The 22,965-nt window shown below is 41.8% G+C and overlaps 1 protein-coding gene across 5 annotated transcripts in view; it reads right to left on the bottom strand.

Moving 5' to 3' along the window:
• NALCN (sodium leak channel, non-selective) overlaps nucleotides 1-5,231 on the bottom strand; it is a 308,843-nt gene extending 303,612 nt beyond the window's left edge. For 3 of the 5 annotated variants that reach the window (XM_027590539.2, XM_027590535.2, XM_027590538.2), the window contains exon 1: nucleotides 5,145-5,231. In XM_027590539.2, coding sequence (XP_027446340.2) covers nucleotides 5,145-5,150 — 6 coding nt within the window. In that variant the 5' untranslated portion in view covers nucleotides 5,151-5,231. The other 2 variants (XM_027590537.2, XM_027590536.2) reach the window with 2 other exon arrangements.
• Between the last annotated feature and the right edge of the window lie 17,734 nt (nucleotides 5,232-22,965).

The following is a 22,965-nucleotide window of genomic DNA, read 5'->3' as shown; positions in this document are numbered from 1 at the left end:
CAGGTATTGCACACCCAATTTCTCCAACACCTTCCTTCACTGATCCCCATTGTTATTTTTCTCCTTCTTCTTGACCTCATTCTTTAGTTCTTGGATGTATACTAATGTTCCTCAAAAACTGGAATGCTCTGGCTGTTCAGTTTTTTTCTATCATGTCTAAAGCTTCCTTATTTTATAACGAATTCACATGTGTTTTTTAAACGTTAACTCCTTTCTCGTCCTCTCTAGTTCTCTTGTGTTGTTTTCTTTACTTCCTAGGCTGAAATGCTGATTTCTTATCCCATCACAGGTCACAGAACCCTTTGAGAAAATACTGCATCTATGGGCCATGTCTCCCAAAATAGATACACTTAAAAATACTTTTGGCTAAAAATATTACATTGCTGTGATCACTGGTATTGCTAGAAGGCTCATAATCATAACTTTATTAAAGATGGTAACTTTTATTGCTTTAAGGTCCTTTTTTCTCATCTAATCACTTTTCAAACAACTGTTCTGTTATTTACATTCTTCTCCTTCACATTTTCTTTCACTTGCCTAATATGTATGTCTTCACCTTTTTTTCTATTTCATTTTTGACCCATAGGAGTATCCTACGAGAATTGTCTTCTGGTATTATTCAGAATTATATAATTTGGGGATATTATTTTACTGCTTGCTGATACTTAATTTTGGAAAGGGTATATATGAAGGTGGTATACATGTTCTCTTTGTAGATAAACATTTTTTTTTCCTTTTTCTTTTTGTTGTTATGATCACCACAGTAAGTTAGACAGCATCCACCACCATAGTTTATGATTTTTTTCCTGTGATGAGAACTTTTAAGATCTACTTTCTTAGCAACTTTCAAATATGCAACACAGTATTATTAACTGCAGTCACCATGCTGTCCATTACATCCCGTGACTTATTTATTTTATAACTGAAAGTTCATACTTTTTGACCCCCTTTACCCATTTTGCACACCCGGCAAAAAAAAAAATTTAACTTGATCAGAAAACAGATGGGGTATTCTTCCTTTTTCAGTTTTTCAAATGCAAAGTATTCACTAGGCTCTAACAAGACGTCAGCTACTTTCTGTTAGTCCTTCCCGGTCCAGTATAACTCATCTCCATCTGCATATTTGGGTTATTTGTTTTCATCTAAAAGAAAACAGTGCTCACATTTCACTTAGAACGTGGCCTGCGCCCCATCTGCTCTGATCTCCCTGTCAGGAAGAGCACTTCTTTGTGCCTCTCTGTTGGCTGTCTTCCAGACATATCATCCTGCTCCAAACAAAGTCTCCCCTTCTCTTTCCTTTGCATAATTGGAGAGAAGTCCCACTCAGTCTCTGCAGACACGCTTCCTTTGGCCACAGTGTGCTGATCTTTGGTCTTCTCATCTCCTGACTCTTTTCCCAGAACCCCCAGGCCCGCGCCCCTCTCTGGACCATGGGGTCAGTCCCTGTCTTTGGAGCACATTCCATCTGGTATGGCTGTGCCTGCCCCAGGGTCTCCTGGAGAAACTGCTTGAGAAGTCAACTTCAGACTTCACCCTTCAGATAAAGGAGTTCTGCCTGGAGCTCTGTTCCTTATTTTTTGTACAAGTCGAAAGGGAACTGTGGCCTGAACCTGAGTTTTGCCATCCATCCCATCTGTCCAGTTCCATCTGTGCTGAATCTACCAGAAATGCCTCGGAGTCCACAGCCCACAAGGAAATGGTCTTCCCTTCCCTGTGACTGTGGGGTACAGGTTTCTCACTATATAAAGTCCTTTGATCATGTATTTCAAGTCTGACTAGGAAGCAAAAAACCAGAATTAGACTCCTGGGCTCAAAAATCATTATTCCTAAAAGACCTTGCATTAACTTACTTTTTTTCTTCACCTGACCACTTTCATAACATTCTTATCTTGGTTTTGCACTAAGAAGTATATTTTATCATCTTGATTTTAGATGAATTGGTTAAAGGTCAAGTCTTTACATAGTGCAAAGGTTCTATGTCCAAGATATTTTTTAATTTTCCTTTATCCCTGTAAAAGAGGGAAAGTGATCCACAAATACCAAAAGAAGGCATATTTACTGCAGAAACATAGAAAACATCTTATTCAAATTTATATCTTTAGGAAAACAACCTAAAGCTAGATAGATACAGTATATCCATTATATACATTATATATTTCCATAATAATTTTGATAATCCATTTATTTTGATTATCAAATACTTTTGATATGTTATTTGTAATGATGAGAAACTGGAAACAACAAACGTGCAATGACCAGAGGTACGGTCATAGAAGTGAAGCTATATTCATGGGGTGTAGTCTTATACAGCTATTTAGAATTTTTTAAGTAAGAATACTGTATAGAATAAAAAAAAATTGCTTATGCTAAATATTAAATGGGAAAACCAGTATAAAAACAGTACAATGCCATGATTCCAACTACACAAAGTCATGTAGTTTTAAAAAGATTATAGCAAATACATAGATCTTATAATCATTTGCGTTCAGTTATTAGGACTATGGACGTTTATTCTTTTTTTGTCATCTGTCATTTCTTTCATGGCTGGTTATTTTAAAAATCAAAGGATAAATTTTTAAATGTTTAATGTTTGCATACAAAGACTTTTGAGGTGTAAAAGCTTCTTGCGTGGGTCTTTGAAGAAGGTAAAAATCATACAACATGATAGTTAACCTTTAAAATGTTGACACCATTTTTGGGAAACAATTCGTAACTTTTTTTATACAACAAATATGTACGTGCATGCCCAGGTGTGTGCACACATGCACGCGTGCACACATACAAACAATGTATGCAGGAAAGAGAAGCAAATGAAACACATTTCAAAGAAATACCATACTCAAGGAAGAAGAAAATGGCACTCCAACCTTCCAGTCTTTCAACTGCAAGGAAATTATATAACTTTGAGGGTTTTTTTTTTCTTTTAGAAGTACATTTTTCCTCTTTTCACTATCTTGCAAGTGATATCTAAAGTTATAACTACAGCACCACCATTCCACAAGACATGACTTGTCCAGTTTTTATAGAAGTTCTGGAATAGTCCTTAGCAGGGACAGCATAACTGTTCTGCCAAGATGTCCTGCCTTCCACGAACAGGAAAGGGATACCATGAGCCCGTTCACTTTTTAATTTTCCTCCCAAGCCCGATTGTTCCTTCACTTTACTTGGCTTTAGCAATAGCTGGGTCAAAATATACCACAGAAGACTAAGAATCCAACCTAGAGAGGCCCACAGAATAAAACCCAACCAATGAAAAAATAGGTTGTTGCTGTTGTAGAGCTGTGAGAAGCCATGATTGTCATTTAGAACTGTTGGAACTTAATCTTGGAATGTAAAAAACCACTGCTGCTCGTATACCCGCCTTGAGAATATCAGCCATAGGCCACCCTGTCCTTTCCTACTTCATTTCCAATCAAATCACAGTTGTAGCTATGAAAATGGAAATCACAAATTGTAAACGAACTTGTTAATTTCTGCTCCCTGACAAAGGTCTTCTCCTCCAACCTTGGCCTTCTGATACACAACAGTCACTGGTCCCCATTTCACCACCAGGGAAAACCAGATAATGAACACACACACACACACACACACACACACACACACACACACACGATTAAGACTAGAACCTTCCAGAGGCCTGAACCTATATGTGTACAAGTACACATCCTTGATAATGTGACATTGAAAGATTCATCCTATGATACTTTAAGAATTTATAAGGACCTGAGTTCAGAGTTATAAACCATCCTGAAGGAAGGCAATTCCGAGTCAGAGGGACAACCCCTTGCTTGTTCGGGGAGTTCTGGGCCCGTCTTAAGATGCGAGCCAGTCTCTTAAGGGCTCAATGACAAAACGCTGTTGCTTTGCTGGCTGTGGGCCACCCTAATGACAGCGGCTCAACCAGGCCCATTAATAAAATGAGGGCTCTGAAGCACACAGCAATCCGCAGGAGTCAGGTGGGGTGGGCAAGGCCCCGGCCCCTTGGGAAACCTGCTGGAGCAGGGCGGCCTCCCACCGCCGGCGCGCTCGCCCTCAGGCGCGGAGGGGCCGCCGCACGCCGCGCAGCGCAGCCGCCGCAGCCCCGGCCACCTGCCCCGGGGTGGCTGGCGGGGCAGGCCCGGATCCGGCGCCCCTGGCTCCCGGCGCCCACCCGCGCGCTGCCCGGGCGGGGACGGCGCATCCAGCCGCCGCGGCAGGGAGGGGCCTCGCGGCCGCCCGCGCCCCTCCCCCGCCGAGGCTTGTTGCCCCTTCCGCCCCCCGCCCCCCCCCGCCGCCGCCGCCGCCGCCGCCACCGCCCCCGCGCCGGGCCCTCGCCCCCCGCACGCATCCGCCCTGCCCCGCCCGACGAGGGCCACCAGTGCGCGCCCAGGCCTCGGGCGAGGGCGGCCGTGACCAACCTGTAACCCCAGTGCTCGCAGCGGTCATGGTGCCGCGGGCGCGGCGGCGGCGGCGGGCCAGGCGCGGCGCCCACCCCGCGGGGACGCGGTCCCTCACCTCCCGCGCTCCGTCGGCGCGCGCCACCCAGCCGGGGCCGCGGCTCGCGTGCAGGCGCGCGCTGCTGCCACCCGGGCGCGGGGCCTGCGGGCGAGGGGTTGGGGGGCGGGGGAGGGTCAGGGCTCTTTGCTCTCGGCTTTTTTTTTTTTTTTTTTAAATCAGAGTTGTCTTTGCCGCAGGGGCTGCGAGTTCGCGGCGGGCGGGAGGGAGGAAAGGGCAGAGGAGGCTGCGCTTGGTGGGGCGCGGGAGGGTCGGTGCTAGCAGGTTCTTTCTCTGGCTGCCACCGGCAGTCAGCCTCACAGCAACAGCTGGGTTCTCCTCGACCGGCTCCTGTCGTGGTCTCGGCCTGAGCACGGCCACGGCCGTGTGCACTGGAGCCGGGCACACGCGGGGCACATACAAGGACACTGTATAGAGGCGCGCAGGGCCCGTGTGCGTGCGCGTGTGAGCGAGTGTGAGTGAGCTGGGCTTCCCGGACACAGTTTCTGAGGATGCGGACTAGTTTCACCTTTTGGGTATGAAATTGCGAATTAATGAGTGCATGGGTGACACTTATCATAGTCTTCTAAACATGTTCACATTCCCCCTTAAAATTAAATTATGTCGCTATGTGGCTGAGGCAGGATGTCCATTCAAATATTGATGGTTACCTCCATGCACTGTAAGTGACCGGGACAAGAAGCTGCATCTGATGTCTTCTGCAGCTTCTCGCTGACCAGGTTTAGGGAAAGCTTGGAATCTTGAACACCATACTCAGGCCCAGGGGACATCTCTCGGCTGCACTCCCTGAAAAGCTCCATCAGGGGACGGCTGGCATCTTGCCTTGTAGGGAGATATTCAACCCACTAAGAAACCCTTGAGAAGTGATTTAGACATCATACACACGGGCACATACGTAGAAGGAGAGCGAAAACTGAATGAACCTTCCTCTAAGAGAGAAATCAGAACTCCTAAACAAAGAACAATCCCCTATCAGAAAATATTATAGCCCAAGGGATGGAAGTAAAGTCACAAGGACACATTTTTAAAATGTATTTTCTGGTTATGGATCTTTAAATTAAGTTACAGCTAGAAAAGGAACCTAAGCACAATCTATTCACTTTAGGCCAATATTAGCACCTTTTTTTTTATTTTTAAAGGAAATTTAAAAATAATTGGCATTTCAGGAAATGCAGAACCATGTGGAATAATTTTTTTCCAATATCTGAAAATTTCAGAAAGACCAACTATATAAAAACCTACGTTTCCAACAAATGATGAAATCATGTGGAAATATTTTTCACAACACAAAATGGAAAGCAATTTAAACATTAATAAATCTATAGACCATTTGTTTAGAAAAACTACCAATTTGTTTAATCGTCTCCAATCACTGCTTTCAATTGTTTGATATAATGCTAGTTTATTTCAGGTTGTATCTCTAAAATATATAGCATATTTTTTTAGAATTCATCGAGTCAGAATAATCAGAAAATCATATTAATGAAATAATTAAAGATCAAGATTTACAAATTTTGTGAATGAAGTAATAATGGCATTGGTTTTAGTAATCTCAGCAACACTCCTCACCAATCAGGCATTTCAGACCCTTCTCAGGGTCTGTGTTAATGTCCACAATAGCCAAACTGTGGAAAGAGCCAAGATGTCCATCGACAGATGAATGGATAAAGAAGAGGTGGTATATATACACAATGGAATATTATGCAGCCATCAAAAGGAATGAGATCTTGCCATTTGCAACGACGTGGATGCAACTGGAGGGTGTTATGCTGAGTGAAATAAGTCAATCAGAGAAAGACATGTATCATGTGACCTCACTGATATGAGGAATTCTTAATCTCAGGAAACAAACTGAGGGTTGCTGGAGTGGTGGGGGGGTGGGAGGGATGGGGTGGCTGGGTGATAGACATTGGGAAGGGTATGTGCTATGGCAAGTGCTGTGAATTGTGCAAGACTGTTGAATCACAGATCTGTACCTCTGAAACAAATAATGCAATATATGTTAAGAAAAAAAAGAAGAAGATAGCAGGAGGGGAAGAATGAAGGGGGGGAAATCGGAGGGGGAGACCAACCATGAGAGGTGATGGACTCTGAAAAACAAACTGAGGGTTCTAGAGGGGAGGGAGGTGGGGGGATGGGTTAGCCTGGTGATGGGTATTAAAGAGGGCACGTTCTGCGTGGAGCACTGGGTGTTATGCACAAACAATGAATCATGGAACACTACATCAAAAACTAATGATGTAATGTATGGTGATTAACATAACAATAACAAAATAAAAAAAAACAAACTGAGGGTTCTAGAGGGGAGGGGGTGGGGGGATGGGTTAGCCTGGTGATTGGTATTAAAGAGGGCACGTTCGGCATGGAGCACTGGGTGTTATGTGCAAACGATGAATCATGGAACACTACATCCAAAACTAATGATGTATGGTGATTAACATAACAATAAAAAAATAAAAAAAAAACGGCTGTGTTAAGTATCTATAATTCACGTTTAGGTGCCAAACAATCCCATGAATTATGGAAAAGGTTTTGGGAAATGCATGGACTGAAGCAGGGATGGAAAAGCTCACTCCAGGCCTCCTGGAATCTGTAGGAACTCAGCATACATGAGAGTGGACAATCATCATAAAAGACAGATTCTTAATGTCCTTAATGTCTCTATCTGCTCATGATCCCTTGTGTTTTCTTATTAGTAAAATTAGGGAGGCCCAACCGGCTCTGTAGCTAGATTTATTGCTGTAATTCAGTGAAAGTGAATCTCTGTTCTAGGATTTCAGTATAATTCGCAGGTGTGTGTTGTTTGACTTGCAAAACATTTTTGACAAATTAAAATCAATTACCAACATTGAAAACCATGAGATTTTTAGTTTATCCTGAAAAATAGGAAGATCTGGGCAGTTCAGGTGTGCATTTCCGCACGGCAAAGAGCAGCTGGAGATGTCCTGTGTCTCCTTTACACAGGCATATTCTTCCCGTTCGCTCCTTACTCCCAAGCCTGTTTTAACGCCTGGCCCCAGAAGGCATTTGAATGTGAGAGCCTGTGCAGTTAAATCTGTATTCAACAGTGTGAGATCAGGGAAGGAGCACTGTCAAACAGAAAGACAACTGTCAAATGCAGGGAACTTTATAATACAGAGGATGAAGCCAGGCCAATGTAGTACCAAGACACTAAACTATGAGTTGGAGAAAATTTTGTTCATGGTCTGGCAAGTGCTTTGCAGTGGCAGTAACTATGAAACTCGAGATAGTAAGAATTTAATGAAAATGAGATATTTCTTCTCACTAACTCATCTGTCCCTACTGCTGATTTCCACCTAAAATTAGCACCCCACTTGACACCATAGTGAGTAACTGAGAAAACAATGACAATTGCTAAAAGAGAAATTGAAATATCCATGGGGGATCCGATGCCTGGGTGGCTCAGTCAGTTAAACATTGGACTCTTGATCTCAACTCAGGTCTTGATCTCAGGGTCATGAGTTCAAGCCCCACATTGGGCTCCAAGCTGGACGTGGAGCCTACTTACTTAAACATAAAAAAGATTTTTTAAAAAAAAAGACTTAAAAATATATCCATGAGGTGGGGGATGCCATGTGCTTTAGGGGAATTTAGGGACCTGTTTGACTCCAGGATTCCTTCAGACTAGATTTATGTATAGATGGCACTGAGGTTAAGATTGATCTTAATCTGTACACATTTGTTTATATTGTGTGATTTCAGGGTTGACATATGACCCACTTGCCACTAAATGTTGATGTGATTGAATTTTCTCTATTGGAGACACCTCGGGCAGGGAAACTAAAGGTCCAGAAGACCTACTTTAAAAATATAAAAGGGCAAAGCAGGAGGCATCTACTGCTTGCTAACTCATGGATTAACGTGTTCAGAATTCAGTCTATGCAGAGTAGATGCATTTTAATGATGGAGAGCCTGAGGGAGGCTTACCACAGTGTGTTTCCTCGACGTCCCAGCAGGAAGCATGATACTGAATGTCTCTGGGGTGTTCTTGTCTTCTCATGAATCAGCTTTCCAGGCAGCTGTGAAACATTCATTCACCACTTAAATATCGCAAGGCTTTGGAAGACACCTCGCATGTTACCTTTTCCTTAAAACAACGTTTCCTAAACTTTCTTGATAATGAGTATCACTGGGGTGATCTTAAATATATCCATGGAGATTCTAGTGGGACATGCAATTATGGAGAATCTGTCTTAATAAAACAGGTATCCCTGTGAGCAAGGTCGTTCCAGTAGTTGGCACCGGTCCATGACCGTTTCTTTCTTAATAGCCCAGAGAGGACTTGCCCACTTTCTTCCCTCTCCTGTACGTCCCAAGCACCTCCATCATCATATGGACACTGGACAAGGTCTAGAATCCTGACAGACCCTGAACTTACGCTGTAGCTGTGTTATTTAAGCACTGAAAACATGTGAGTGCAACTAGGTGGTCAAGAACCATTGGCTGAGTCAGGTTTGAGGTTGTTCTAAGGTCATATGGCCATTTAATGTTTTAAGAAGTTCCTGTTTGCATTTAAATCAGTCATAGATAGGGGATAGGCTCACCGCACCCTTCAACAGCAAAGAAAAGAAGGAAAGATGATATTAAACCTCAAACAGAAGCTGTGACTCTTAAAATGGGCAGAAATATGTTGGAGCAAGAAATGCGGTCACTTTCTCTTATGGAAAGATAAACTGCCTAATAATGGAGGAGGGATTCCAGAGGACAAGCTGGATTTGGAGACTCATACGGCGAGATGTGGTCCTCACACTATGCTTACTTTACAGATTAATTTTTAAAAAATTCAGAGCTCACCATGTTGCTCTACTTTATGTTTTCAGAGAAAAGCTGTGAAATAAGGAATAAACAACACTTCCACTATGGGGTGAGGAGGGGGAGGTCTCATTGTACTGAGCAGTAGCCGAGCCAATCACCCAGAGAGACTAGTGGACTTCTGAAAACAAAGGTCATGTTTTAGAAGTGTCACTCAGCAATAAAATGATGTATGTTTGGACGATTTCATAGTAAAAGCTGCTACCAGACAGAAGCAAATCTTTCAGTTCTGAAAATAACCTTGACGATCTCATTTATTATATAAAATATCTCGTAAGTTCACGGTCGGTAACCAGGGGCTCAGATCCCCCAGGTTGATGGACAAGGGCACTTAGCAAGACAAGCCACCCAAAGGTCCTAGCCCAAAGGTGAGGGATCTGGAAGGGGTGACAGAGAAGAGGGTTGTTGAGCATCGTTGATGAACTTGGGGCCAGCTGCAACCGTGGGGGCTGCTCATCTTACTAATCCCCTCTTGTAAATTGTCCAGTTATTGGGACCAACCAGAATCCTGGAGAAACTGTGCCTGAATGGAATAAACAACGTAAGAAGCAAGTAGATCTGAAAAGCACAGAGAAGCCCAGGGTGGGTGATCGTGGGTACTGTCGATGCCACAACCAAGCCTCTCTAACAGGCCAGGGCACCCATCCCCAGCTGCCGTTGGGGTTAGTGCTAACTTCTCATAGCTGTTCCCTTCTCAGAGAATGGCCCTCTTCAGAACAGGTAATGCGTCAGCTTAGAAGATGGCCCCCCACCCCCTCCCTGGGGATAGTCTGAAGCCAGTGACAAATGGACAGATTTGTACCAAAACCTGGCTTCCTGCTTCAAAGCAGACCAACTCTGGTATAGTTCATCCCCAGAGCTCCCTGCTGGTCCCGGCAGAAGCTAGCACCCATCTGACACCTGTATCTTTCCTTGGCTCCTTCCCCAGCCCACTTGAGCTGGACCTGGCCATTGGAGACTCCTCGCCTCCTCCCCTGTCCTGGGAATTTGTGTTCTGCCCACCATTCCCCACAGTGAGAACCATTTTCAAGGATGCCGTCTTGAGAAAGCAATGTGTTGTCCAGACCATCTGGAGAGGATACATGACTGAGCCCAGGGAAGGCCTCTATTTCAACTTGTAGATTCTGGCAAGTGGGTGTGGAGATCTACTCATCTTGTGGCCACCCAGATAAGCCTCATAAGTAAGTTCCCTTGTTTATCCAACCTGCCACCTACCATGCCGGAACGGCCTTCCTTCAGTCTCGCCTTGCCCTCTGTCCTGGAGCCAGTTTCATATTTCACCTGCAGAACCCCTGAGGTTTCAAACCAGCACGTATACCAGGCCCTCCTGTTACCCAGGTTTAATTCCTCCAAAAATTTTGGAAACAAACAGCTGATAAAATTAGGAAAATAATTCTCGCTAGGTTTATAAAAATGGAGACTACATAAGCATGGTTTGAATACATTTTGTTATAATTCTTGGCGTTCAAGACATGGAAGGGATGCAAGTTACTGATGTTACCAGCCCTGGGCTTCCTATTTCACAAGTGACAGTTGTTTCAGAATTCAAGTATATTTTTTAAGCACAATGTATTATTTATTTATTTTTTAAAGATCTTATTTATTTATTTGACACAGAGAGAGATCAGGAGAGCACAAGCAGGGGGAGCAGCAGAGGGAGAGGGAGAAGGAGGCTCCCCACTGAGCAGAGCCAGATGTGGGGATCCATCCCAGGACCCTGGGACCATGACCTGAGCTGAAGGCAGACGCTTAACCGATTGAGCCACTAAGCACAATATAATTTTTTAAACACAGTGACCCAGTTATACAGCTTGGGTTCAGGTGAGCAAAGGTAGTAATGATGCAATCTGTTTTTTCTCAGGGTTGTAGTTCAGCCTGGTGAGTAATACCGTGTCTTCAAGTTCAGTACAATAGTAGCAATAAGCCTTGTGAAGGCTTATTCATTTTACATCGCATTATTTCTACAAGTATTAACACACACACACACACACACACACACACACACACCTGTTTGGGCTAAAAGTAAAAAATGCAATTTAAGAGGATAAGGTCAGATTTATGCTATTTTGTGAAGTCAGTGAATCTTGGGCTAACAAAGGTTTCTTAATATTATGTAGTCCTTCTGTTTATGGAAGATATCCACTGAGCAAGAAAGAGAAATGAGAAAATGTATCATCAGGGGGAGAAAATGACAAAGCCATTTGGAACCATATCAGGTAAATAAAAAGATTCTTTAAGAAATGTGCACTGTGGTTTATCTCCCAAACTATTCCACCTCACTAATCCCAATGGCAGGCTGCAAAGTTGGTTTTGAGATGTTTGCAGCTGAAATCTATCAAAATACAACTATTTCTTTTTATTTATTTATTTTTTAAGATTTTATTTATTTGACAGAGAGAGACACAGCGAGAGAGGGAACACAAGCAGGGGGAGTGGGACAGGGAGAAGCAGGCTTCCTGCAGAGCAGGGAGCCCGATGCGGGGCTCGATTCCAGCACCCTGGGCTCATGACCTGAGCTGAAGGCAGACGCTTAACGACTGAGCCACCCAGGCACCTAAAATAAAACTATTTCTTAAAGAGTACAAGTAGCTGAGGGAAATTTGTGAAAGATAGAGGAAATATATTCACCTGATAGGTTATTAATATTTTCCAACGGATAAATTGAGCCTATTTTTATTTCTGTCCTGTCTTTTCTGATAATTATTTATGAACATGTGTCTTGTCATTTAGATTTAAACGCCCTTAATGAGAGTAACCTAACCTTATAAGCCTTTGCATCCCTATTCTGCCTTGTTCAGTACTTTTTTACTAAGTACTAAATTAAGGTATTTAATCAGTGTTTGTTTAATGAATTAACAAAAATGCCAATTAGTCCACAAATTCAATTGTTGAAGATTTAAATGCTTTGTGTGAATAATTTCCCTTCAATGCAATAGGTATTTTTAGTGAGGCAGTCGAATATTTTTATATTAGGTACTGAAAATTTTCCATTCCCTGACCAGAAACCAATCTCAAAACGCAGCCGTGATAATGTCTAATTACTAAACCACCAGGGAACCGAAGCTTCCTATTTTCATGTGAAAATAAAATAGAGAATGATGTTGAATAAGTATGTCCTCATTAGTCTTCAAAACATCCTCACCTTGTGAGACTGGAAAAAGCCTTCAGAGGCCATTGGATTCAGCATCCACGTCTAGGCAGGATGATAACTAAATTATACCAAAAAGTCTGTTGCTTTCCTATATAAGGCTCTCCTTGGAAAAAATTTTATAAAGTTTTAACTTGTAAGTTTTCCCGATGTTACATAGCAAAATACAAATTATGGGCGTGATCTGTTTGTTGCGTTTATATTACATCAAGCCATTGGTGTAATGGATCTTTGTAACTAAATTTGTGGACGCAAGCAATGGTTTTCTTGTTTTCAAAAGTCTTCCCCAAATCCAACGATCAAAGAGTTTATTCATTTTCCCCGATAAGTCATCAGAAATCATACTGTTTGATTTAAGCCTACTTCCTGCCCTTGTCATATTATAAGTGTATAGAAAATGGTTGCACAACATGAATTCTGTCATGTATTTGTGTGTAGGCCTATGTATTATTATTATTATTATGTGTATATGATTTTTTAATTTACAAAGGCAATTACTGAAGTTAGCCTAATCTACTTTTTCTCCGAATTAAGTAATTCATTTCCTCTTGATCAATTATTCAATATGGAGCCACAACTTGGAAATCACTGGAAATGACTATTGGTCATGAACAGTTGAATAACAGTAATTGTGTATGGTTTAAACTAACATATCCCACGCAACGTTAGATGCTACGTGTAGTACACAGAAAACATATGTGTTATCTCAGAAGCACACATGAATATTTATGTGAAATTAATGTTAAAGCAAGTGCTCCCAGAGGAGATTAACATGGAGGTGGAGGAGGCAGGACAGCAAGAGGGAGAAGATAGGCGACTGTAAAATTTTAGCTGCAAGACCCACAGAAAATAAGGTTTATCATGATTACGCAGAGGAATGCTGGGTTTTAACTTATGCCTTGGAGTTGTCTAAATCTAGGCAAATTTGCTGGGCTTTCCCCCAACAGTCAATTACCAGATTGGTTAACGGTTTCAGGGGGGTGAGAGAGGTCAGGGGAGGGGAGATGATGAGGGGATTAAAATAAACATCCAGGCACTCCTAGATGTCTGCACCTCTTGACAAAGTGGTCCCAACAGTCCAAGGGCAGTGGCCAGAAGAGGATCTGCGGGGCTGGTCTTTGAACGTGCACCCAAAGGGGCTTCATCCACACCAATAGAAATTTTGAATCTGGGGGGACCTGGGCAGGGCAGGTCTGCTACCTATCGTAGATGCCTTTAAGATATTGAGAAAATATAACCAATATATATAAGGCGGTTATAGTACAACATAACAATTAGTTAAGTAGCTGTCACTGTAAGTCCAACATAGATTGGGATCATCGAGATTTTTTACACGGGCTGAAGGAGACTGAACAGACTTTTTCGTGGAAGGCAGTGCTCTCAAGTAGGTTTCCAAAAAAGCAGAAGATTTAACTGCATGGAGGAGAAGAGAGGGCCTTTTCAAGTGGACGAAAAGCAAAATTTTGCAGGTAGGAAAGCACATGTTGAGAAGGCATGGGGAGTAGGGACGTTTTGTTGGGGAGTAACACCTGGGAAAAGGAAAGGCGGGAAACATCAGACTAGTCTGCGGACCTGACATTGCTCTGTGCTAGTCCCACAGGAAGCTCTTGTGCACTGATTTTCCCTTAGAGTATACTGTGTGGGGCAGCAATGGCTGCACTCACACCTCATCCTTATCCAGTCAGTGATGGGCTATCCCAACAAAAGCATGCCCTTGGCTAGAAAGCTGAGGTCGTCCCTGAAGAGGCCAACAGCTGGTGGCTTTCAGCTGACCACATTCCTCCTAGTGGATTAACCAGTCCTTTCTTGAAGAGGGTTCTAAGCAAAGTTCTGCACTCAGGACTGAATGCAAGGTGTGAGAAATTCTGGAAGCCTGTGACGCAATATCTTTGACTGTAGGGATGGAATAGGAGAACCACTTTAGTAATCATGAGAAATATTAGAAATTGTGAGAAACATTCCTTGGGTCTTTCCTCCCTGTGGGTATTTTTTCTTGTATATGAATTCTAGTGTCGTTCTTGAGGGCACTTAATAGGTGAACATTAAATGTTTTTGAATGAATAGCTAAATGATCGCAGGCAGTCAACATTGCTACAGCAAGGGTATGGAATGATCTGATGTTAAGGTGAATCAAAGAATGCTGAGTTGCCTGTGGACAAGTGACAGGAAAGGAGGAGTGGCTGAAATGGAGAATGGAAGAGTGTGGGACAAATCTCACCTGCTTTGTCCTTTGACCTAAGACCAACTCTATCCTGAAAGAAGCAAATGACTTTATGTACGTATGCCTTATCTGTAATTTTAACACTGTTGTCTTGGTTTATTTGCCTAACTTTTGTGAGCAACATATTTCCACCACATGAAGTTATGGTAAGAATTAAGATAATATCAATCTTGTTGATTCTCAGAGGCAAATATTTTTTTAAATATGAAAATTTTAGGGGGGGTTGCCTGGGTGTCTCAATAGGTTAAATGTCTGACTCTTGATTTCAGCTCATGCCATGATCTCAGGGTTGTGAGGTTGAGCCCACGCCGAGCTCCACGCTGAGTATGGAACCTACTTGAGATTCTCTCTCTCTCCCTCTCTTTCTGCTGCTCCCCCCTAAAAAGTACAAAAAAAAAAAACTTTTCATATTTAAAAAAGAATCTGAAATCAGATCAATGGCAATTGATGGCATTGTGCAATCTATGTCAGCCAAGGCAGTCACAAGGATGCACACATGTCCAAAGCTCTAATCTTGAAACTTGCAAATGTGGTGTCAGCCTCTTGGAATAAAATCCCAGAGACAGTAGCAGAGCAATCTTGGAGCCAAATGGGTGTGGTGACTGGGTGTGGACCATAGAGATTCAGAGGAGCTTTGAGCAAGATTCTAGAAGTTGGAACTAAAATTTGGCTAGCTATACAAATATGCTAATAAGTCAGCACCAAAACGTTTTGATTTCTTTTATAGATTGTCTTCGGTAGAATTGCATAGTCGACACTTAATGACACAGAGGATGATGTGGTATGAAAAACACAGTCATACAATTCTAAGTTGAATAGTGAATAGTTGGATTTTGCAAAGGAGTTTTAGGAATATCTCAACCAATTTTTTTCACTTGTGTTTTCCCTTTTATTTATAGAATAGAGAGATACGATAAAAATAAGTGCAATTCTAAATAAGCCTAAAAGATCTCTTTAAATAAGTATAAAATAAAACAGCTAACTGATAAGAAGACATGTCACAGTTTAGTTGGCCACATTTTGTCTTTCTGTATGGTACATGAAATGATGAGGGATCTTGAGCGGATGGTGTGGGAAGTGACTGACACATCATAGGTTTTCGATGAAAGTGAATGGCCTTGAATTTTCAATTATTTGTTACTTCACCAGTGCTAAAGAACTTAGGTGTTTAAGCCACTGCAATAAAGCTTTGGAAGAACCAACACAATAAAAAAATACACAAGCTAAATCATTTAATTAAGACCTTCTTGCTTCACTTCATAGTTTTATCACCAACTGAAAGAAATCTATGCTACCTCTGTATCCACACTTAAATCCAATCAATTGTAAATAGTCTTAGGAAGAGAGTTAATTAAAAATACGATTATTACAAAACAATGACCTCAATTTTCTCATTGTGGTCCATATCCTTTCCGTATACTAGGAACTACGAAAGACATTTAGGTTTTCAGTTGTTGAATATGAAGCTTCATTTGACTCCATAATGTCAAAGCAACTGATGTAGGGGCAGAATTGATTAAGAGAATGAGCTGTTTGACCATTTCAGCCAGGGTTTGAAAGGCCAGTGTAATTTATAGTGTTGCTGTAGACAAGGGGAAAGCAGAAGGTGGGAAGAGAAGTGGTCAGCAACTGAATTACTCAGCCAAGATAATGAGCTGCTCGCTCTTGAAAAACTGGCTTTATCATTCTGGGTCTTACTCAGTTACTTGGTTTTTCTTCTTTTTAGTTATTGGCCTCATTTACCCCCTCTCTCTTTTCCTAAAGCGATTTAATTGGTATTTACAGTAATTTATCTGCATTGATTACCAGGCTTATATCCATTGAAATGTTGCATAAGACTGAAATCCTTCCTTGTTTATGAAAATAAAAGGTTTTGCTGACGATTTTATTCGCAAGACAATGTTCACAAGTTGCTTAGTCCAACAAATTACATCAAGGTCCGTATAATGGTTTTTATACCTATAATTCCACTTTATAAGTTGCATATTATTGTGGGAAAACGTTCAGCTCCGCTACAGGATCTTATGCTGCTGTTATTACTCCCGCAGTGCTCATCACTGTCTCAGACAACACACTCAAGGCAAGGCTTCTAACGCAGACGCTAGCTCGCAACCTGCCAAGCATCTCTCCTCACCTAGGTGATCTCATAGATAATGTCCTTTTAGTCTGTATTTTTTCCTGATTTATGTAGAATGGGTCCCACTTAGGTTGGAATGATAGTGAAGGTAATGGAAGCACTAGTGTGGATAAGAGTTAAAACAGGGAACCCTCAGGTGTTCACTGCACGAACCCCCTGAGGAGTGCTCCGGGGAGGAAGAAACCAAGAGGTTACTACTGAGCAACTTTGTAAACCAGCCCCCCGAGTGGGAAAGGTTCTGGCGCAGAGTTCAAATAAAACGACACATAAATGAAATATTTTTAACTTCTGGGGACTTCACTATATAAACCAGCTCATATAAAAGCCCACTACGAGAAAACTAAGTATTTCCATCTCTGAGATATGTATACATGTAAGCGAATATATATGAATATGATGCATAAATATTCATACAAGGTATTATATACTATTTATATATTATATTTTATTTATATAATATGTTATAAATATATTTGTATAATAATATATATATTTACTTATGATGTGTGTATATGTGTGTGTGTGTGTGTATATATGTATATATGTGTATATATATATATATATATATATATATTCCTATTCCTCTTTTTTCCTGGAAGGTTCTGGACAAATGTACAACGAAAATATAGTCACAGAAATTTAGAATTGGAGAAAACCAACATTCTCTTTAATCATACCATTTTGGAAACTGAAATTCATCAGGCTAAGGAAGCCAGCCAAGATCAGGCAGCTAGGGGATGAAAACGGCAGCATCAGAAACCCTTCTCTGAACAAATAGTCCAGTGTTCTCTCTATTTGTCCACTCTTGATTACATCCTCCCAGTTGCTATTAACTGATTAACAGCTGAGCATGACTCTAAGAACTGAGAGTTTATTCGCTGGAATTAAATAATATTGAAGTGAGAAATTTTTTTCCCCCGAAGTTAATGAAAACAACTTCTAGATTTTTTTTCCCCTAAAATTTCCCTTCAGCATCAACTAGAACTGCAAAAATACTCAGAAGCTGAAAGGTCATTTCTTATCCCAAAGGCTTCTAATATTTCCAGGTGTTTTTACTACATGGGAGGGAAAAAAATGCCTTCTGGTTCTGCACTAATGTCTGGAATAGATGTTAACTAAACACCTTTTTATTCCACAGCTCTGGCCCAGCTGAAAATTTCTTTTTCTTGGAAATTTAAACTTATTTTTATTGCTGCCCGGGAATATTTTGGCCTCCTGAAAGCTTTAGCGCACCTTTTACCATTTGAAAACCTGGAAGCCTCCTTTTGGCTAAAAGTGGGTTTTTAGTGAAAATGAGATTATTTTTTACTTCAAACTTGACTCTAAGTGATTGAACAATTAGCTTGCATACACACAGTAGGAGCTGTTCATTATCTGACTCTAGATTAGCATGCTTGATTTTTTTCACGACATAATTCTCTTGCTGATTTTTACAGTTTACTTGCCTAAACTCATCTCTTAACAACGTATTGATTCCTTCTTTCCATGAAACCTGAAATTCTCTCTTTTAGTTCAAATTGTTGAATTTAATCAAGATGTATCAAACTTTTAAAATTCATTCATTCATTCATTCAATCATTCTCTAAGCAATATTTGTTGAGATTCTACTCTGTGCAGGGTACTGGAGTTATAGCAAAGGACAAGAGAGAAAAATCCTTGTTCTCATGGAACTTGCATTTATTTTGCTAAAGATTTATTTATTTATTTGAGAGAGAGAGAGAGAGGACGAATGGGGGGGAGGGGTAGAGGGAGAAGTAGGTTTCCCGCTGAGCAGGGACCTAGATGCAAGGCTCAATACCAGGACCCTGGGATCATGACTTGAGCTGAAGGCAGATGCTCAACTGACTGAGCCACCCAAGGCGCTCCCGGAACTTGCATTTAAATGGGGGAGTGGTAGATTATACACAGTGGGTAAATAAATACAAAAACATAATGTTAGACCCTGGTGAGGGCTGCCAAGAAAATAAAACAGAATGAAGGGAGTCTGGTCAGGAGAGCAGTTTTAGACAGAAAGAAGGAGGAAGGATTGTAGGAAAGAAAGAAGGGAGGAAATTCAGAAGGGAATAATAAGTACATACATCCATATGTGCACATTTCTTAAAAAATCTTCTTGTTCAGCCTCACATCTCACATATCTTGCTGCCTTCCATTTTTGAGTCTTCCCTGCCTTGTTGACATGAAGCACAATGATGGAGCTCTACCATACCCATAAAGAGGGCTGTAAGGATGTCAACACTGTTGCAAGTGGGGATTAGGAGACTTTCTTGTATATGAGGGATCAGCCTTAGCGAAGGCTGTTTCTGAAACATTGGGCAATTCCCAGTGAGGGGTGCAAGGGGCTGTCAGCTGTGGCTACTGCCATCAACCAGGGGATGGGTGCATGGGCCCTCGAGTGGGCATCTGGGTTGAGCATTCACTATGGACATGGTCAGGGTCCAAACATAAAGTGTCTTGTGTGAAATCATAGAGTACTTAAGCTTTATGCTATAACCAATGGAGAGCTATTAAAATAGTTTTCAATAAGAAATGGAGGTGATAAAATTTGTATGTTAGAAGGATCTCCTAGGGAGCTGGCTAAGAGTAGACACAAAAGGTTGAGACTGGATATATCCAGGCCAGCTGGGAGACTACGGCAATGGTGTACAAGATAAAAGCAAAAAGACAGAAGATGTTGAAGTGGGAGGCTGGATTACTAAGAGGAGGAATCAACGTGAATTATAGAGAGGAATCAAAGGTAACTCTCAGAATTATGGCTATAGGAATTAGGTAAAAAATGATATAAGAATATAAGAAAAGGAGTTGGTGTTATTTGGATTCATGTTGTATCTACATGATGTCAGGAGTTCACAAATGTCATCTGACAACTGATCCAGAATCCACTATATCCCCTGCATCATTGTTGACTCGTAGATCTAGTATTCATGCTTTGCATCTTTAATATGTTCATGCCTCACATAGGTACCGAGTGTATAATATGTCTTGGGCACTATTTCAGGTGCTGGCAGCAAAGGTGGTGAAAAACCAAGTTTTCGCTGGTAAACTAAGATTAGTAACACAACAGATGAGACCTTTCATAATATTCTTGTGAACGAAATGGGCTGATTACAGACAACTCTGTACACTGGTAAGAGAATGGATAGCTTGTTCAATGTATACTGACTAGGGAACTGCTATTGTCTTGAAGAATGGTTTCACCTAAGTTTGGTGGTCCTCTGGCTACTTCTTTTTCAACTACCTTATTAATTATGTGGATAAAGATGGAGGAAGCATGCTCATCATGTTTACTTTTAAAAGGGTGAGAGAAATATGAAAACAGTATCCATAATGATTTTGGATAAAATCTGGATAAAAGAGGTGAGCCCAGGGATGCCTGGGTGGCTCAGTCTGTTAAGCGTCTGCTTTCAGCTCAGGTCAGGATCCCAGGGTCCTAGGATCAAGTCCCAAATTGGGCTCCTTGCCTCTGCCTGCCCCCCCACCCCGCTTGTGCCCTCTGTCTCTGACAAATACATAAATAAGATATTTTAAATAATTAAATAAATAAAATCTCTTTAAAAATCAAATAAATAAAAATTAAAATAAATAAAAATTAAATTAATAAAAAAATCTTTAAAAAATTAAATAAATTAAATAAATAAAAGAGGTGAGCCCAGATAAAATTTAACAAAGTAATTATGAACTTGTATTTGGGGGAAACACACTTGTACAAGCACATGAGTGGAATAATGAGACAGTTAAGCGAATCTTCAGTTTATTTGTAGAAATGTAGTCAATGAAGGAAAAATGCTGAAAGCACCAATGTGTTCCTTTTGGAGGAGGCGACGGAGAGGACGTGGCCGCCAGTGGACCCATGAGCTGGCTGCAGGCAATCAGAGGCTTGTCACCCCCTCTCCCGTCCTTGGAATGTCCGTTCTGCCCATGGTTCCCACAGTGGGAATCATTTTCGAGGACACAGCCTTGAGAGAGCCATGTGTTGTTGAGACCATCTGGATGGTGTACGTGACTGAACACAGTTAAGGCCTCCATATCAACACTTAAGATTCTGGCAGGCGGGTGTGGAGATCTATGTGTCTTGCGGTTGCCTAAGACAAGCCTTGTAAGGAAGCTCTTTTGCTTATTACACCTGCCCCCTACCAATCTGGAGTGGCCTGCCTCTTTCTCAGTCTCCCCTTGCCCTCTGTGTTCGGGCGCCATTTTATGAAACAAAAGTTCCACTCACGTCAGACCACACCTCCTTCATGGTCTCACTTGTGCATGTACCACTTTACAGAAGCATCTGCACCAGATACAGCAAAAGCACTTAGGGAATCAGGGTATCGAAGTCTTGAAGTTGTTAACACATGAGGAAGAGATGATGTGAATGAGAATATTTGTCTTGAGAAGTGGAGAATTATTTGGGGTGTATGTAGACAGGTGGCGGGACTGGGAAACACACACATTATATCTTAAAATATTTTAAGCGAGTCCCATGGCCAGGATATTATTTTAAATGACCTCCAGGAGTAGATTTGAAGTCAAGGGGTGAGAATGTCAGAACTGCTCTCAGAGAGGGATGTGTTCCCCTTAATTTTTGTTTTCTTCTGGGTCTACCTAATCATTCATCAGGTGTGTTGTACATCGTCAAAAAAATTAATCTTGGACCATACGACCTTTAAAAAAATCCCTTGAGCCCTGAGATTCTATGATTTTTGTGACCTGAGGACTCAAGGACTCTGTTTAAAGACTAGAATGCTTTCAATCCTTTTGAACTTGATTTCAGATGCTGGAAGTCCTTCCGCCCAGCATCCAACTCAGGCACCCTCCACTGTGCATCCAAACCACTGCCTTTTCCCTAGGGCCGACCCGAGGTCTGAAAGGTCGGTGAGTAACTCAGGACCTTCCAGGCAGAAATTGGACTCTGTGCCCACCCTCATTAGGATGCACGTTCTTGGGGTTTCTGCACTCCAGGAGAGAGGAAAAGTAGGCACTTCCAAGGCATTTAGTACTTTGGCAGAAAATAGAAAATAAAAGTTTGCTAAAAGGAGAAAATTTTAAGCTATTCGTTTTATTTTGACAGAGTTTCTGTGGGTCCAAGACTTTCTACTGAGTCACCAAGGCAGCCACGATATAACTATTTCAACTTACTGAGGGTATTATTTGAGTCACAGCAAAGTAATATAATGATCTGAACACGTAAATGCTTTCTGTCACCTAGTACATCCGATCTTTACTTCACAGCTGCACACTCAGTAATGATGATATTCCTCGTTGCACACCACACTGTGTGAAAATACCATAGGGTAAAAAAAAAAAAGTGTCTAATTCATGGAAGAAATGTTCAAACACCAGGTCCCTATTTCACAGCGATTCTTTTTCCCCCCTCCAAAAATACGCAAAAAGTAAGTAAGACATGACTCATTTGTTACAAGTCCCATGTTTTCCCTGCAAATTCCTAGTCAGGTTTTGGAATTGATGCTTCCCTTCTACTATTCCCATATTCTCTGAGTCACCAAGGTTTTTAGATGTTGGCAGGAGAGCCTGTTCCTATGTCCTCATAGGGTTCCACGTGGCTAGGAAGGAATATCATGCTGGAAGTTGAACCAGGAGTGAGTGTAAGTACTACCCTTAGATCTAGGCATCCATGGCCCCAGGCTGGGGCCCTGTGCTTTGCAAGGCTTCTCAAATTATGAGGTGCAAATGGATTTCTTAGGATATTGTTAAAGTCACCCTGTGATTCAGTAGGTCTGGAGTTGGGCCTGAGAACTTGCATTTCTAACAATTTCTGTCTCTCCTCCAGACACGCCCCCTCCCCACAGGATGAGTAGTTCATGTGACCAGGGGAACTTGCCAACCCAGAGCCTATGTCACTCCCTCCCAACCACACACCGAGTTATCCGGAACTCCAGAATTCCCTGTCTAGATCACTTTCTGGCCAGTGCACACACTTCCCTGGTCTGTCCTCCTGATGGCAGATCCCCTCAACAGCACAGAAACCCATGGGTTTAAGGGTTGACAAAGTGTCAACCATTTGGAGGAGGCTTAGTTATGCGGGCTAGCGTGTGGCCCATGCCCCCCTTGTACAGATGGAGATTGGGGAAGCAAGAGAAAAGGGTGGGTTCTGTTCCGAGGAACTTCTTTGTCTTCTTGCCTCAGGAG

This window comes from Zalophus californianus, chromosome 3 (assembly GCF_009762305.2).
Source record: "Zalophus californianus isolate mZalCal1 chromosome 3, mZalCal1.pri.v2, whole genome shotgun sequence".
In the NCBI taxonomy this organism is placed as follows: domain Eukaryota; kingdom Metazoa; phylum Chordata; class Mammalia; order Carnivora; family Otariidae; genus Zalophus; species Zalophus californianus.
This window is presented reverse-complemented; position numbering and strand designations above follow the sequence as displayed.